The sequence below is a fragment of the Syngnathus floridae genome, chromosome 12 (genome assembly GCF_059516105.1).
Source record: "Syngnathus floridae isolate MCC-2025c chromosome 12, RoL_Sflo_1.0, whole genome shotgun sequence".
In the NCBI taxonomy this organism is placed as follows: domain Eukaryota; kingdom Metazoa; phylum Chordata; class Actinopteri; order Syngnathiformes; family Syngnathidae; genus Syngnathus; species Syngnathus floridae.
Genome location: NC_142424.1, coordinates 12,841,058 through 12,858,487, shown reverse-complemented (window position 1 = coordinate 12,858,487; position 17,430 = coordinate 12,841,058). Strand labels below are relative to the sequence as shown.

The following is a 17,430-nucleotide window of genomic DNA, read 5'->3' as shown; positions in this document are numbered from 1 at the left end:
ATACTTAAGCAAGCCAGTGATGAGACAGGAATAGCCTGTCCATGTGCCCATTAAGCGTAAATAAGGGTTTGAGTGAAGCCAAACATCGTGGTATAACGCTGCTTGGAAATCAACAGCACATGCCGCGCCCTAACCTTCTGGAAACCATTAACAACCCAGTGAGGGCCCCTTGACAATATGGAACAAATATGAAAGGGGATTAATTGGACTAGTTGTTTGCAGTGCTTTGCCAGCGACGTGTTAAATTTGAGGAATCTGACCAATAGGCTTTGGTGTAGTTAAAGATCTCGTACGAGTGTGTGTGTGCATCCATCCATCCATCCATCCATCCATCCATCCATCCATCCATCCATCCATCCATCCATCCATCCATCCATCCATCCATCCATCCATCCATCCAAGACTATCAAGTGTTGTCTATGTTCCCATGTTAGGAACGCTCTCACGATTAAACTTGATGTGCAGTATGTTCTAACTTTAAAATGTGTACATTTTTGTTATTGATTGTCACTGAAAAGTCATCAATTGCCAAGAATGAGCCATATACTAAATAAAGTGTGATATGTCAATGTGCATGCTGGTATAAATAAAACTAGTTTCCAAGATAATTTTTTGCAAAATAAATCTGCATGATCACATCTTTTGAAATATGTAACCTTTGTGTGACCTTGTGCATTTCTGTGGACAGGTGTCAGGATGAATGTCCAGTTGGTACTTATGGTGCTGGCTGTACAAAGAGATGTCACTGTAAAAACAACAGCAAATGCTACCATAACTATGAAAATTGCTTGTGTGAGCCAGGCTACACAGGCGAGTTGTGTGACGTTCAACTGTGTCCCAAAGTAAACTATGGCCTACTGTGTGATAGGAAGTGTCCATGCAATGCCCAGAATACGCAGAGGTACAGTATTTAGTACTTCACATCAAGTGATCCAAATGTTCGAGTGTGGAACTTTTAATGTCACGATGCGACTTTTGCAACGATTACTTCCCTTGGAAGAAAAATTGCAGTAAACTGATTCAGAGTCAAACTGTTGGATTCCTTTGGACTTTAAGGGGAAGTCAAGTCAAACATTTTCTTGACAATAAAATTCGCCCCCGAAACACAGTATTCTAGTTAATATTGCGTTTGTGGAACATTAATTAATCCACCCATTTTCCTCTCAAGGGGCAGCCATTTTGCTTTGTACTGATACATACTGGCAGGTAAAAATGACATCTCAATTCCTAATGGCTCAGCTTGCCAAAATGTCACATGACCAAACCCAGAAAACACAAGAGTCATGGTCATTAGTCCTTAGGCACTTTGATGTCATTTTCAGTCAACAGAAAGTTGATGTACAAGGCAAAATGGCCACCCTCTGGGATGGATCAAAACAGGTGGATTTTACTGCAAAATTATTTTAATATTTTTAATTGGGTCAAGCAGAATATAAAACTGGTGGATGAATAAAGAATCGAAATATCAAGCAAACAGAAAACATTTTGTCCTTAATAAGCTGTATTTTTCTGTTACCAGCTGCCATCCAATGTCTGGGGAATGTACGTGTTTGTCAGGTTGGTCTGGACTCTACTGCAATGAGACGTGTACCCCAGGATTCTATGGAGAGTCCTGTCAGCAGGTGTGCCAGTGCCAGAATGGTGCAGATTGCCACAGTGTAACAGGAAAATGTATTTGTGCTCCAGGCTTCTTGGTAATCTTTTTCAATATTTCCAATTTTAGTCATGTGTTAAAGCCAGATGTGTCATTCTGTTAATGAAGATTATTTGCCTTATTTGAGTCTAAATACTGGCATTGCGCTGTGCTTGAGATTAGCACATCGGTTCTGAGGTTCAACTCTTGGCTGTGGTTTTCTAGTTTTGGTTTTCTCTGGGCACTCTGATTCCTTTCTGCTTCACAAAAACATGCATTCATTGAAGACTGTCCATTTAACAGGGACAGACGAGCGGGGCGACCAAATGCTGCAGACTGTTTATTGAGGGATTGGGGAAGATCGAGCTTGGGAACTCCGGGAGCGAAGCTGAGACATGGTTGGTGATAGTGAGTCAGGGCAGGCGGCGTTTGGGCTTGGTCGATGAACGGGCAGTTGGTCAGGACAAACGGCATTCCGGCGTAGTCGGTCAGTACACAAAGCGAGGTCGGCAGCTGGGAATCAGAGCTGGGCACAGGAACAAGTGGGTAGCGGATCAATACGCCGCAGCGGATCAGTACTCCGTAGAGGTGTCCGATTCCACGACGTCAGTAGCCAAATCCGGGAGCAACGGCACCGGCATACCTGGAGCGAGAGACACAACAGAAGGCGTAGCGCGCCGTGTGCGACCAGGTGCTGCGGCACTCCCAGTACCCCTCGGACGCCCCCGCCAGCGAGCCAGTTGGTTAGGATGCAGGCGGTAGAACTCCTCGATGAGGGACAGGTAGCGAAGCCATCGAGCCGGAACCCACAAGCGGTGGGAGTTGTCGTACTCTTTCCAATTGACCAGGTACTGGATTCCTCTGCCACGCCAACAGGACTGAAGCAAGGAGTAAACAACATACACGGGGTTCCCACCGACAAGCCAGGGAGGCACGGGCGCAGGAGTCAGCAAACATTCATGGACCAACTTCACCCGGGAAACGTGAAATGTAGGATGGACCCTCATGGAGCTCGGAAGACGAAGCCGGACTGCTGAGGGATTGATCACTTTGCAGACGGGGTACGGACTGACGAATGCGACAATTTGCGTGACTCCACCCAAAAAGGAAGGTCCCTAGCTGACAAACACACCGTCCGGCCGACCCGGAGCAGTGACACGACACTGGCGTCTGATGTTTGTTGGCCTGGCAGGCGTAGCTGGTGACTGGCGTGGGCCTGGATCCACACCCGGTGGCACTGAAGGACACGCGCCAACGCAGACGAACAGGCAGCGTTTCTCTCTTGGCAGATGAAGAGCAGCGGCTGATATTCGTAAACGCAGTGAAATGGTGACAGGCCTGTGGCAGAGCGCGGGAGCGCGTTGTGGGCATACTCCACCCAGGGCTTTTGTTGAGATCATCCTTGTTAATTGCTGGAAGACATGCAGCGTAGGGACTTACATAGTTCCTGTTTGAGACGCTCTGCCAGCCTCTTGGACGGGGTGGAACCCCAAGGTAAAGCCGTGGCCCCCAGGAGGCGACAAAACTTGGCCCAGAAGGTTGAGGTGAACTGCGGTCCACAGTCGGAAACGATGTCCCGCGGGAGGGCATGGTAGCGAAACACCTTTCGAAGCAGAATCTGAGCGGTTTGCTTGGCTGTGGGCAGCTTTGGAAGAGGAATGAAACGCACCACCTTACTGAACCGATTCACCACAACTGTGTTCCCTTCGGACGGAGGAAGACCGGTGACAAAGTCAATTGACAAATGAGGTCAGGGACGGTGAGGCACAGGCAAGGGTTGGAGCAGGCTGGCTGGCAGCCGATTAGACGACTTGTTGCAGGTAGGACAAGCCCAAATGTAGTCCCGGATATTTTCCCCCATCATTGGTTCTAGAAGTGTTGAGCCACAGAGAACTTGGTGCGAGCAATTCCAGGATGGCAGGCAAGGTGGCAGTCGAGCGCCCAATGCAGGACGGGCGCGCACAGATTATTGAGGACAAACAGGTGATCATCTGGGCAAGTGCTTGTACTGGACTGGTCTTGAATGTCCAACTTCACTCGCTCTTCGATGCTCTAGGAGATGGCTGCGACCACAACTGACTCCTGGAGAAGAGTTGCTGATGCCTTCCGAGGGCGCTCGTCTCCTTGTGCCAGTCTCGATAAGGCGTCAGTTTTGGTGTTACGGGACCCCAGTCTGTGAGGCCAAAGAACAAGGACCACCGAGCCTGGCGGGAGTTCAGCCTCTTAGCTGAACGTAGATATTCCAAGTTGCGGTGGTTGATCCACACAATGAAAAGGGTGGCTACGCGCTCCAGCTAATGCCGCCACTCCTCCAGGACTAATTTTAATGTGAGAAGCTTGCAGTTGCCAATGTCGTAGTTCCTCTCCTACGAGGATAGCCAGCGTGAAAGAAAGCACAAGGGTATAGCTTGTAGTCCGGACTGGAGCACTGAGAAAGGACGCTCACGTCTTTTTACCCTTCGACCACGAACTGTAGTCCTGTGTCAGGCATTCGAAGAATTGGGATGGAGGTGAAACGTGTCTTCAGCTCAAAGAACGCCTTGTTGGCAGCCGTATTCCAATGATAGTAGATGCAGGTGCTGGTGAGGGCGGTGAGTGGTGAAGTGACCGAACTGTAGTTTCTGATGAAACGTCTATAGAAATTTGCGAACCTGAGGAATTGTTGTAGCTTCTTTCTGGTGGTAGGAACCGGCCAGGACGTGACGACCTTCACTTTTGTCGGGTCCATCTGGATGCGCCCTTCGGCTACTAACAAAGCTAAGAAAGGACTCCGACTTCACATGGAATTTACACTTTTCCGCCTTGACAAACAGGGACTTCTCGAGGAGGCAATGGAGGGCGGACTGGACGTGGGTAAGGTGTTCAGATATCATTCAGGAGAAGATGAGGATGTCGTTGAGGTAGACAAATACGAAGCGGTTGACCATGTCTCAGAGGACGTTGTTGACCAGAGCATGGAAGACAGCAGATGCGTTGGTGAGGCCGAACGGAACCACCAAGTACTCACAGTGGCTGCTGGGGATGTTGAAAAACATCTTCCACTCGTCTTCTTCTCTGATGCAGACATGATGATAGGCGTTCCTCAGATCCAGTTTCGTGAATATCGTGGCTTGTTCAAGAAGCTCAAATGCCGAGAACAAGAGAGGCAAAGCATACCGGTTCTTCACAGTGGTCATTTTGGCCGCGATAGTCTGCATAGAAGGACCGTGCCGTCCTTCTTCCCGACAAAGAAGAATCCGGCCCCAGCCGGAATCTATTGAGGCGGTTAGTGTGTGGGTGTCTTAGTCGAGCTGGAGACGCAGTGGCAACACGGTCTTACAGCAGGTGGGAGAGGAGAGATTGGCAGAACTCATGCAGATTCCCCAACGCTGCGTGAGCCCCGCCCCGCACGTTGCCACTCGATGATCCTCACCTCCGCAGTACAGGCATAGGCACAAAGCCTACGCTGGTGCTCCTCCGGGGAGAGAGAAGCCCGACCGATCTCCATCGGCTCCATCCGTTCGATCTGTTCGGGACAGCCCTTGAACGGTCCGGTCACCTTGCCTCAGGGTTCGATCCTGAACTCACGTGGAGTGGCGTCCACCCCGCTCCTTCCGCCTCGCCTGGATGCGGCGATCGATACGAGTCACGAGCTCAACTGCCTCGTCTAGCGATGCGGGGAACTCGTATGACATGAGCTCGCCCTTCATGTAGTCGTCAAGACTCTCATAGAAGATGTCGACCACGGAGGACGGGCTCCACGAACTTCAGCTAACTGCAATGTTGAAGTTCAGGGCGTGTTCAGTAAGCGGGCGACTCTCCTGACGATCCGAAAAAGCTCCCGCGATGCCTCGGCGACGGAGGAACTGAACTCGAAGACCTTGATCATTTCTTGTGCAAATTCCTAGAAGAAAGCGCAAGCGGGAGTTTGGCGGTTGAACTCGGCGGTCCCCCCTTACCGGTAAGGTGAGTGATGGTGTACCCTACCTTGGCTCCCTCTGAGGTAAATGTCTGAGGCTGGAGTGCGAACTGAAACCGACAGCTGGACAGAAATGGCCGAACTCGCTGAGGATTGCCCTCGAAGCGTTCTGGATTCCCCACCTTGGGTTCCGGGCAGCCCGGAACTGACATCGGGGAAGCTGAGCCGGAGCTGCGGCGGGCGGACGCAGCTAGACCGGACAGATGAGCGGAGGAGCTGACGCGGTGACTCCTTTGCCCTGCAGCGCTTGCTGGACAGCTGCGTGAGGTTCTGGACCTGGGCCGAGAGCTCTTCCAGCCAGTCGCTCCATGGAAGGAGAGGGGATAACAGCACGCGCTGGTTGCGACATGGTCAGTTCGTACTATCAGGGACAGACGAGCAGGGCGACCAAATGACGCACACTGTTTATTGAGGGATCGGGGAAGATCGAGCTTGGGGAACTCTGGGGGCGAAGCTGAAACATGGTCGGTGATTGTGCACTCGGTCAGGGCAGGTGGTGTTTGGGCTTGGTCGATGGACGGGCAGTTGTGCAGGACAGGTGGTGTTCGGGCTTAGTTGGTCAGCACACAAAGTGAGGTCGGCAACTGGGACTCAGAGCAGGTAACAAGGCACACGACACAGGAACAAGCGAATAGCATACGGGGACGAACTGACAGGGAAGTGATGGGTATGTGGTGTTTAAATATTCATCAGCCGATGAGCAGAGGCAGGCACAGGTGATCGAAGTGATGAGTGGGCGCGATTACGACTGGCAGTGTGGTGGGAGGTTACCAGCAGAGTGACAGGTGGCAAGGCGTGTGACACCATTTTACCCATTTGGAAGATGTCTGATTTTGTGGCTATCCAATTTTAGATGTTTTTTTTTCTCTCTTGCTGCCAAAACAAGTATGTGAAACAGGCCACTTAAAAGCTAAAGAAAATGGAGCACCTGAACCTTTTAAAGTAAATCTAGCCTTGGAGTAGAGTCCTCTAATCTTGCCTAACCGTTCCTTTTTCCAGGGTTTAGACTGTTCAGTCCCGTGCCCAGCAGGCTCTTATGGCGTGAATTGCTCCTCTGTATGTAATTGCAAAAATGGAGCTCAGTGTTCACCTGCGGATGGATCCTGCTTCTGTAAACCAGGTGAGCTGAAGAAGAGGAACATAAGTACCTACTGTGTAACCTCCCTTTATTTGACTCATTTGGGAAAGGGGTCATCCGTTAGAGTCGATTGTTTATGACATTGAAATACTTTTTTGGTCGCCTAATAAAAATGAAACAAAAACATTAACATAATAATAATAATAACAACCTACTCAATGATATAGGAAACAGCTGCATTTACTACACAGATGATTAGATTAGATTAGATTAGATTAGATTCAAATTTATTGTCAATGTACAGCACAAGTACAGTACAGCGAAAAGAACTTTGACATCCAACCAGAAGTGCAAAAAGCAGTAAAGTGCAGAGTAAAAAGAATACTAAGCAGTAGGTACAGTGCAATCAGGTAAATATGAGGTGAGTTATACTATGCGGGATAATATACAAGAGGGCCGAGTGCAGATAAGACTAAGTATTTACAATAAGGTGCAGTAGAACAAATATTTGCAGGCGGTACTAGAATGCTAATTATAAATACAGGGTTATAAATATATATAGTGTCAGTATAACCAAAAATGAACAGATATGTACAAGCGGAGTAAGAGTGATGAATAAATATATAGATTATATGCAAATATGGACAGTATATGCATGTAATACAGGTGTTGTTGGGTGGGGTTGTTGTGCTGCAGGGTTCAGAATGACAAGAGTTCAGGGGGGTGACAGGGATGTTGTGCTGCGGAGTTCAGGGCGATGACGGCAGAGGGGAAAAAGCTTTTCCTCAGTCTACTCGTCTTGACCCAAAGAGTCCGGTATCACTTCCTAGAAGAAAGAAGAGTAAACAGTCTGTGGTTGGGATGACTGGAGTCTTGGATGATGCTGCGTGCCTTCTTCAGGCACCGTTATTGGTAAATCGACTCGATGGTAGGAAGTGATGTGCCGATAATGCGTTGGGCCATCTTCACCACCCTCTGCAGTGACTTCTGGTCCGCGGCTGTGCAGTTGCTGTACCAGACCGCTGGTGAGGATACTCCCGATGGTACACCGGTAGAAGTTCACCAGGATTCGAGGAGACAGATGGGCTCTCCTCAGTCTCCTCAAGAAGAAGAGACGCTTGTGGGCCTTACTGACCAGTGACGAGGTGTTGAGGGACCAGGAGAGGTCATTGGAGATCTGGACACCCAGGAATTTGAAGCTGGCGACCCGCTCAACCTCCTCCCCATTGATATGGATGGGGGCGAGTGTGTCAGCCTCAGTCTTCCTGAAGTCAACGATGAGCTTCTTGGTTTTCTTGGTGTTGAGGGCCAGGTTGTTGTTGGCACACCACGTCGTCAGGTGTTGTAGCTCCTCCCTGTAGGCCGTTTCATCGTTGTTTTTGATGAGGCCCACCACCGTTGTGTCGTCTGCAAACTTGAGGATGGTGTTCGAGCCATGCGCAGGAGTGCAGTCGTAGGTGTACAGGGAGTAGAGGAGGAGGCTCAGCACGTGACCCTGTGGGACGCCGGTGCTCAGGGTTAGGGTGGAGGAGGTGAGGCCGTCTAACCTAACGGACTGGGGTCTGTTGGTTAGGAAGTCAAGTATCCAGTTGATGACAGAGGGATTGATGTTGAGGTCCTTGTTCTCCACAAGGTTGCCAAGTTTGGTGATGAGTTTGGAGTGGATGATGGTGTTGAATGCAGAGCTGAAGTCGATGAACAGCATCCGCACATGGGTGTTGCTCTCGTCCAGGTGGGAGAGGGCTGCATGTAGTGCAGAGGAGATGGCGTCATCCGTGCTCCTGTTTGCTTAGTAGGCAAATTGGTGTTTGTCCAGAGAAGGTGAGAGCCCAGATTTGACGTGACCTAGGAGCAGCCTCTCGAGGCACTTTATGAAGTGGGAGACGAGTGCAACTGAGCGGTAGTCGTTGAGGGCCTTCGCAGAGGAGTGTTTAGGCAACGGCACAATGGAGGTGGTCTTGAAGCACAACGGAACAGTTGCCTGGGCCAGAGACAGGTTGAAGATGTCGGTGAACATCTCAGTCAGCTGCTCAGCACAGTTCCTGAGCACCCGGCCGGGGATGCCATCAGGGCCAGCTGCTTTGTGTGCATTTGTCCTTTTCAGTGCCGCGCACACTTCAGTGGTTGAGAGAGTGAGGGATTGGTGATCAGCAGGGAGGGCAATCCTGGTGGCCGTCTCCTGATTGTCTCTGTCGAAGCAGGCATAGTGATAGTTGAGTTCGTCGGGGAGGGGTTGGTTGCAGTGGGGGGGGTTGATGGAGGGTTTGTAGTCCGAGATGGCCCGGATGCCCTGCCACATGCGCCTAGGATCGTTGTTGTTGAAATGATCCTCCACCTTTAGCTTGTGGCTGTGCTTGGCCTGTTTTATTGCCTTATTCAGGACAGCCCTGGCTGAGCAGTAGGCCTGCTTGTCCCCAGATCTGAAGGCAGTGTCACGTGCCTTAAGGTGTAGACGGACCTCGCTGTTCATCCACGGCTTCTGATTTGGAAATATGGTAATCCGTTTGGTGGTGGTGACACTGTTAATGATGGAATTGATGTGATCCACAACAGAGGAGGCGTAGGAGTCAATATCAATGACGGAGTCCCTGTTGGCCTGGGTGGCAAACCTCTTCCACTCGGTGTCCTGCAGCCGTTGACCCATCTCAGCGTCAGCCCCCTCTGGCCAGATCTTAACAGACCTAGCAGAGGTCTTCACACGTTTGATGAGGTAGTGGAGAGTAGGACATCAGCTGTTGATAATCTGGTGGAATGTATCACAGTGGAGATTTGTATGGAAAAAACTAAAAATATAATTGTGAGCTGTGTATACAGAACTCCAGCATCAAGTATTGATATTTTTGAAAACTGGATCGAAAACATGTTATCTAGATCATTGCAGAAGACTTTGTTTATCTGTGGGGATTTTAATATAGATATATTAAATCCAAAAAAGCATAAAATGACAGAAAATTTCTTATATACAATGTATAGTATGGGCTTATACCCCCAAATCACCAAACCTAGTAGAATTACTTCTGATTGTGCTACATTAATAGATAACATATTTACAAATAGTACGGAAAACAATACAGAAAGTGGGCTTTTATATAATGGCATCAGTGACCATTTGCCTCTATTTATTGTATTTCACTGTAACTACTGGAAACCCAAAGACATAAATCAGCTGAAATACAAAAGTATAAGAATGGACAAAAACTCAATGCTCCGTAGTTGTGTCGGACTCCACGGCGGGCGCCGAAGCCACAGGTGCGGAAGGCAAAAGCGCCGAGCCTGGGGAGCGAGGTCGCCTCGGGCCGTCCCTTCCCTCCGACCGCCTCGGACGCCCCCGACAAAGACCGGGCTGGTCGTGGTGCCGACGGTGAAACTCCGCAATAAGTGAAGGGTCGAGAATCCAGCGGGCCGGCACCCAAGCGCGGTGCGCGTCGTTGTAACCCTCTCAGTCCACCAGGTACTGAAAGCCGCGGCTGCGCTGACACGACCGGAGCAGGGGGCGCACGGTGTAGGCCGGCTCTCCCTCGACGAGCCAGGGTGGAGGCGGGACACATGCTGAAGCCAAGGGACTTTCAAAGACGGGCTTCACTCACGAGACGTGAAAAGTGGGATGGACCTTTATGGAACTCGGAAGGCGCAGACGGATGGCGGATGGGCTGATTACCTTGCGGATCGGGAACGGGCCGACGAAGCGAGGCGCCAACTTGCGGGACTCCGCTCGTAGCGGCAAATCCCGCGCCAAGAGCCACACTCGTTCGCCCGCCTTGTATACCGGGCTGGCATTCAGCGCTTGTTCGCCTGTCATGTGTATCCTGAAACTTATAGCGTAGAAGAGAAGACCGGGCTCTCACCCAGATCAGATGGCAGCGGCGGACACAGGCCAGGGCCGACGGACACCCCGCACTCCACTACTGGTGAGTGAACAAGGGCGGCTGGTACCTGAAGACGCAGTGGAACAGGGAAAGTCCTACTGCCGAGCTGTGAAGAGTGTTGTGGGCGTACTCTTTCCATGGCAGCTGCTTGGCCCACCCGTGCTGATCACTGGCGGTCATGCAGCGGAGAGCCTTGCCCAGCTCCTGGTTGAGGCGCTCCGCTTGTCCATTTGTCTGTGCGTGAAACCCCGAAGAAAGGCTTGCCGTGCACCCTAGGAGCCGACAAAACTCCTTCCAGAACACGGCCGCGAATTGCGGACCGCAGTCCGAGACAATGTCCCGCAGGATGCTATGATGACGGAAGATCTCGTGCAACAGGATTGACACGGTCTGTTTAGCCGACGGAAGCTTGGGCAATAAAACAAGCCATCTTACTGAAGCGGTCCACTACCGTAAGTACCGCCGTGTTCCTGTCCGAGGGCGGAAGCCCTGTGACAAAGTTAATGGACAGGTGGGACCAGGGCCGCCGCGGAATGGGCAAAGGTTGGAGCAGCCCGGTCGGGGGACAATTAGAAGTCTTACTGCGGTTGCAAATGGGACAGGCCCGGACATAATCGCTGACGTCCACCCTTCAGGTGGGCCACCAGAAGCGCTGGGCCACCACGTACCTTGTGTGTGCAGCTCCAGGAGGACAGGCAAGGCGGACGTTTTGCGCCCACTGCAGGACTCATGACAGCAGATCCTCCGGGACGAACAGCCGATCCTCCGGACAGTTCCTGGGACCAGGTTAGCCACGTGAGGCCGCCTCCACCTGGCGCTCGATCTCCCATGAGACCCAAACTGAGCTCGGGAGGATAATGGGAGCCGGGCCATGTTCCTCCTCTCCTCCAGCAAATACACGAGACAGGGCGTCCGCCTTCGCGTTGCAGAACGCCAGTCTGTAAGAGAGTGAAAATTTAAAACGGCCAAAGAACAGGGCCCACCGAGCTTGTCTGGCATTTAGTCTCTTTGCCGATCTCAAATACGATGTTACGATGATCCGTCCAGACAATGAACGGCAAGGTGGTGCCCTCTAGCCAATGTTTCCACTCCTCCAAAGCCAGCTTGACGGCGAGGAGTTCCCGATTTCCGACGTCGTAGTTGCGCTCTGCGGATCACAAGCGGTGAGAGAAGAAGGCGCATGGATGGAGACGATCGTCCTGGCTGCTGTGCTGGCAACGCACCGCACCGACGCCCACATTTGAGGCGTTCACCTCGATCACAAATTGTCTCTCGGGTTCGGGCACACGAAGGATTGGGGCGGAGGTAAGCCGCTTCTTTAACTCATTGAATGATCGAGAGGCGGGGCTGGTGAGGGCCATGAGAGGAGCAGCCACTGTACTGTAGCCGCGAATGAAGCAGCGATAAAAGTTCGCGAAGCCCAAAAATTGTTGCAGCTTTCTGCGGGTCTCAGGGACGGGCCAAGACGTGACTGCCCTCACTTTCTCGGGATCCATTTCGATGGCTCCCGCTCGTATCACGTAGCTGAGGAACCTGACCGAGGGTACGTGAAACTCGCATTTCTCCGCCTTCACGAACAGAGACTTCTCGAGGAGACGGCGCAGCAGCGCCCTCACCTGGCGGATGTGTTCGGCGGGAGAGCGGGAGAAAATTAGGATGTCGTCTAGGTACACAAAGACGAACTGATTTGGCATGTCTCTCAGCACGTCATTGATGAGGGCCTGGAAGACGGCCGGGGCATTGGTGAGTCCAAACGGGACCACCAAATATTTGTAGTGCCCGCTCGGGGTGTTGAACGCCGTCTTCCACTTGTCTCCTTCCCGGATGTGCACCAGGTGGTATGCATTACGGAGATCTAATTTAGTGCAGATGGTGGCGCCCTGGAGGCTCTCAAAGGCGGATGAGAGGAGGGGCAGTGGATAATGGTTTGTAATAGTGACGTCATTGAGTCCCCGGTAGTCTATGCACGGGCGGAGCGTGCCATCCTTTTTGTCCACTAAAAAAAATCCCACTCCTGCAGGGGAGGAGGAGGGCCGGATGATCCCTGCCGCCAGAGAATCCCGGATGTACTCATCCATGGCCTTGCGCTCCGGAGCGGACAGTGAGTAGACGTGGCCCTTGGGAGAAGAGGTGCTGGGTAACAAGTCGATTGCACAATCGTAAGAGTGATGAGGAGGAAGAGCGGTTGCCTTGGTCTTGCAAAAGACATCTCAGAGTTCATGGTAGATGGCCGGAACCTTGGAAAGGTCCGGCCTCGGATGAGTGAGGTTCCTCCGGGCGCGCTGATGGCCGCTTTCAGGCACTGATGATGGCAGCGATCGCTCCACTGCCGCACAATACCCACCTCCCAGTCCAGCACAGGGTTGTGCTGGCACAGCCAGGGGTGCCCCAGAACGAGCCGCTGCCCTGGGAGTAGCAGAAGAAAAAACTGAATCGTTTCGTGATGGTTACCGGAAACGAGTAACCCGATCGGTTTCGTGATGGACGTTACCTCGCCGATCAGCCGACCATCAATGGCAGTGGCAGAAATGGGAGGGCTCAGAGACGGGAGCTTAACTCCCCATTGACAGGCCAGCCCAAGACCCATCATATTGCCTTCCGCTCCGGAGTCCACCAAGGCTGTCACGTTGCAGCCACCCGCAGCAAACCGAATGCGAGCCTGCAACGTGAACGTGTTGGTACTGTAAGAATGGGTGCCGGTCGAGCTCACGTGGATCCCCCGACGCCGCGTGAGCTCTGGCCTTTTGATGGACATCTGGCAGCACGATGACCCTCCTTCCCACAAAACAGGCACAAACCCTGCATGAAGCGTCTGATGCGTTCCTCCAGGAGGAGACGAGCATCCCGGCTCCATCGGCTCGGTTGGAGGTGCGGTCGGTGGCTCCTGCCCTGAGGAGGGGAAGTGGCGACGTGGTGCGCGTGGCGATCTCCACTCACGTTCGCGCCTCCGCGTTCGGATCCGGCGATCAACTCTGGCTGCGAGGTCCATCGCTTCCTCCAGGGTCTTGGGACGATCGTATGCCACCATCCCGTCTTTAGGGCGTATTTGGCTACCGAGCGGCTTCCCTGGCACAACGTCGCCAACTCCTCAGCTGCGTCCTCGGCGGTGGCGCCCAGGTCAAACAGGCGGAGTAATTCCTCCACGAAGTCGTCGAAGTTGTCACAAAACGGGGCCCCCCTCTCGTACCCGGCTAATCCCCACAATCGCGCCTCGCCCGTGAGGTGACAACACGAATCCCACCTTGGCTGGTTTGGACGCAAAGGTGACTGGCTGGAAACCAAACATGATACAGCAGTTTGTAACAGTAGCCCAGATGTACTTGGGATCGCCGCTGAACTTTTCAATGTTGCCAAGGCGGGGCTCCGGCACGCCCACGATCCTCCTAGCCTCTGGGGCCGGTCGGGCCGTGTGTGAGGAACCAGGCGTGGGCAGGGCCGGATGATGGGCTGCCTGCTGGGTTGCCAGGTCTTGGAGGGTATCAAGTACCCGGGCCATCTCCCGCTGTTGCAGCTCGATCTGCCGCTGCTGTTGTTGCTGCAGCTGTTGTTGCTGTTGTTACCCCATCTAGAGGAGGGTCCGTAGATCGGACGACAGGCTGCTAACAGCGGTCTCAGCCCGCTCCAGTCGGGACAATGCGTCTGGGTCGCTCGCTGGCTGCATGGTGCTGGTCAGCTTGTACTGTAACGGACGGACAATAAAGCCAAGTGCGGTGACGACACAGAGTTTATTGTCAAGGGGAAGGGGAGCGGTGGAGGGCTGGAGCGGTGTAAGGGCGAAGCAGGGTTCGTTGGGCGGGGATGGCTGGATGGCGGACCAGGAGCCGGGGTGATTGCCGGGACTCTTCACTAGCGACAGCAGATTGCAGACGGGAGTGATCTGAGGAGGGTAGCGGCTGACTGGGGAGCAGGACGAACAAGACCAACGGGACAATAATCGAGTCGGAATAATTCGGGGAGTCAAGCTTACTTGGACCAGTGCACACACGGACATCAAAGGGAGAAGCTGACGGAGAGTGTTGCGCTGGCTGCGCTGATATAGCGCTCCAAATGAGCCCGTGCCGGGTGGGGGTGATTCCGGTGACAAGGGGGCGTGGTCGAGATGTCAGCGATGCCTGCGCGTGACAGAATTACAGGCCAGTATTTCTACTCTGTCGGTTCTCCAAAATCCCTGAAAAACTGTTCACATAAAAAGTAGACAACTTCATTGAAAAAAAATAAGCTTTTAGCTGACAGTCAATATGGATTCCGGAAAGACAGATAAACAACAATGGCACTAATGGATCTTATAGAGAACATCACAAATGGCATACATAGATAATAAAAAACAAGTTATGGGGATCATCATAGAGCCAAAGAAAGCGTTTGACACAATAAATTATGGCATTCTATACAACAAATTGGAGGGATATGCCATCAGAGGGGTTGGTCTGGAGTGGGTGAGGAGCTACTAAAGCAACAGGCAGCAATTTGTAGAAAATGGAAATCATGTATCTGATTTTTTGCCCATAACATGTGGAGTAGCTCAAGAGTCTGTCCTTGGTCCTAAACTGTTTATAATCTATATCACTGACTTATGTAATGTATTTAAAGTAATGAAATGCATATTATCTGCTGATGACACAAACATCTACTGCGCTGGGGACAATTTACAGCAGCTTATGGAAACAATCACAATAGAAACTAGAAACAGCAATTTCTGGAGAAATTGCGTGTGAAGGCGAAGACTTTGAATCACTTCTTGGGGAATGATGCCGAATGATGTTGAAGTGAGTTGAATTACTTGAATTAAAAACGAAATTTTGGAGAATTTGTGGTGAAAATTTGTAATTTTTGCTAAGTGGGAAGTTGTGGAGTACGTAGGGAAATGATGAACAGTTGAAAGTTTGAACGGGTTGAATCTGTTGAAAAATGTAGAATTTAGAGTTGAAAAATGAATATTTGGAGAATTTGTTTCAATTTCAAATTTGAAAGTTTGGAAATTTTGGTAATTGGGAAGTTGTGGAATAGGTAGGCAAAAGATGAACAGTTAAAAGTTGGAATGGGTTGAATCGGTTGAAAAATGTAGAAATTAGAGTAAAAAACAAAATTTTGGAGAATTTGTTATTAGTGTGAAGGTGAAGACCTTCACACTATTGTTATTGCTGTCCTTTATTATTAGTGTGAAGGTGAAGACCTTCACACTATTGTTATTGCTGTCCTTTATTATTATTATTATTATTATTATTAGTGTGAAGGTCTTCACCTTCACACTATTGTTATTGCTGTTCTTTATTGTGTGAAGGCGAAGGCCTTCACACATTGTTATTCTACTTTATTATTATTGTGTGAAGGCGAAGGCCTTCACACATTGTTATTCTACTTTATTATTATTATTATTATTATTATTATTATTATTATTGTGTGAAGGCGAAGGCCTTCACACATTGTTATTCTACTTTATTATTATTATTATTATTATTATTATTATTGTGTGAAGGCGAAGGCCTTCACACATTGTTATTCTACTTTATTATTATTGTGTGAAGGCGAAGGCCTTCACACATTGTTATTCTACTTTATTATTATTATTATTGTGTGAAGGCGAAGGCCTTCACACATTGTTATTCTACTTTATTATTATTATTATTGTGTGAAGGCGAAGGCCTTCACACTATTGTTATTGCTGTCCTTTATTATTATTATTATTATTATTATTAGTGTGAAGGTCTTCACCTTCACACTATTGTTATTGCTGTTCTTTATTGTGTGAAGGCGAAGGCCTTCACACATTGTTATTCTACTTTATTATTATTGTGTGAAGGCGAAGGCCTTCACACATTGTTATTCTACTTTATTATTATTATTATTATTATTATTATTATTGTGTGAAGGCGAAGGCCTTCACACATTGTTATTCTACTTTATTATTATTATTATTATTATTATTATTATTATTATTGTGTGAAGGCGAAGGCCTTCACACATTGTTATTCTACTTTATTATTATTGTGTGAAGGCGAAGGCCTTCACACATTGTTATTCTACTTTATTATTATTATTATTGTGTGAAGGCGAAGGCCTTCACACATTGTTATTCTACTTTATTATTATTATTATTGTGTGAAGGCGAAGGCCTTCACACATTGTTATTCTACTTTATTATTATTATTGTGTGAAGGCGAAGGCCTTCACACATTGTTATTCTACTTTATTATTGTGTGAAGGCGAAGGCCTTCACACATTGTTATTCTACTTTATTATTATTATTATTGTGTGAAGGCGAAGGCGCTTATTATCGAGCCGCTTCCCCGCGTGAGTTCGATTCCAACTGTGGGTACTGCTTCTTTTTTCGTTTTTATTCACTGCTTAATATTTTTAACGCTTATGATTTGTAACTTGTCATTTTACCATTTATTTTAATAATAATTTATTTTCCTTTTTATTCTTCCCGCTTATCATTTGTAACTCTCGTCATTTTCCCATTTATTGTATAATAATTTAATTTCCTTTATATTCTTCCCGCTTATCATTTTTATCGTTTATCATTTGTAACTTTTGTCATTTTCCCATTTATTTTATAATAATTTAATTTCCTTTTTATTTTTCCCGCTTATCATTTTTAACACTTATCATTTGTAACTCTCATCATTTTCCCATTTATTTTTTTCATCATTTATTTCCCTTTTTATTTTTCCCACTTATCATTTTTCCTATTTATTTTATTTATCATCATTTATCATTATTTATTTCCCTTTTTATTTTTCCAATTTATATTTCCCATTAATTTCATTCATCATCATTTATCATCATTTATTTCCCTTTTTATTTTTTCTGCTTATCATTATAACACTCATTTTACCCATTTATTTTATTCATCATCATTTATCATCATTAATTTCCCTTTTTCATTTTTCCC

The 17,430-nt window shown here is 49.1% G+C and overlaps 1 protein-coding gene across 3 annotated transcripts in view; it reads left to right on the top strand.

The window, feature by feature from the left end:
- Positions 1-17,430, top strand: part of megf10 (multiple EGF-like-domains 10) — an 88,703-nt gene that overhangs the window by 31,124 nt on the left and 40,149 nt on the right. For 2 of the 3 annotated variants that reach the window (XM_088391143.1, XM_088391145.1), the window contains exons 9-11: positions 689-901; positions 1,520-1,694; positions 6,591-6,711. In XM_088391143.1, the coding sequence (XP_088247269.1) occupies positions 689-901; positions 1,520-1,694; positions 6,591-6,711 (509 nt within the window). The remainder of the gene's footprint in view (positions 1-688; positions 902-1,519; positions 1,695-6,590; positions 6,712-17,430) is intronic. The other variant, XM_088391144.1, reaches the window with a different exon arrangement.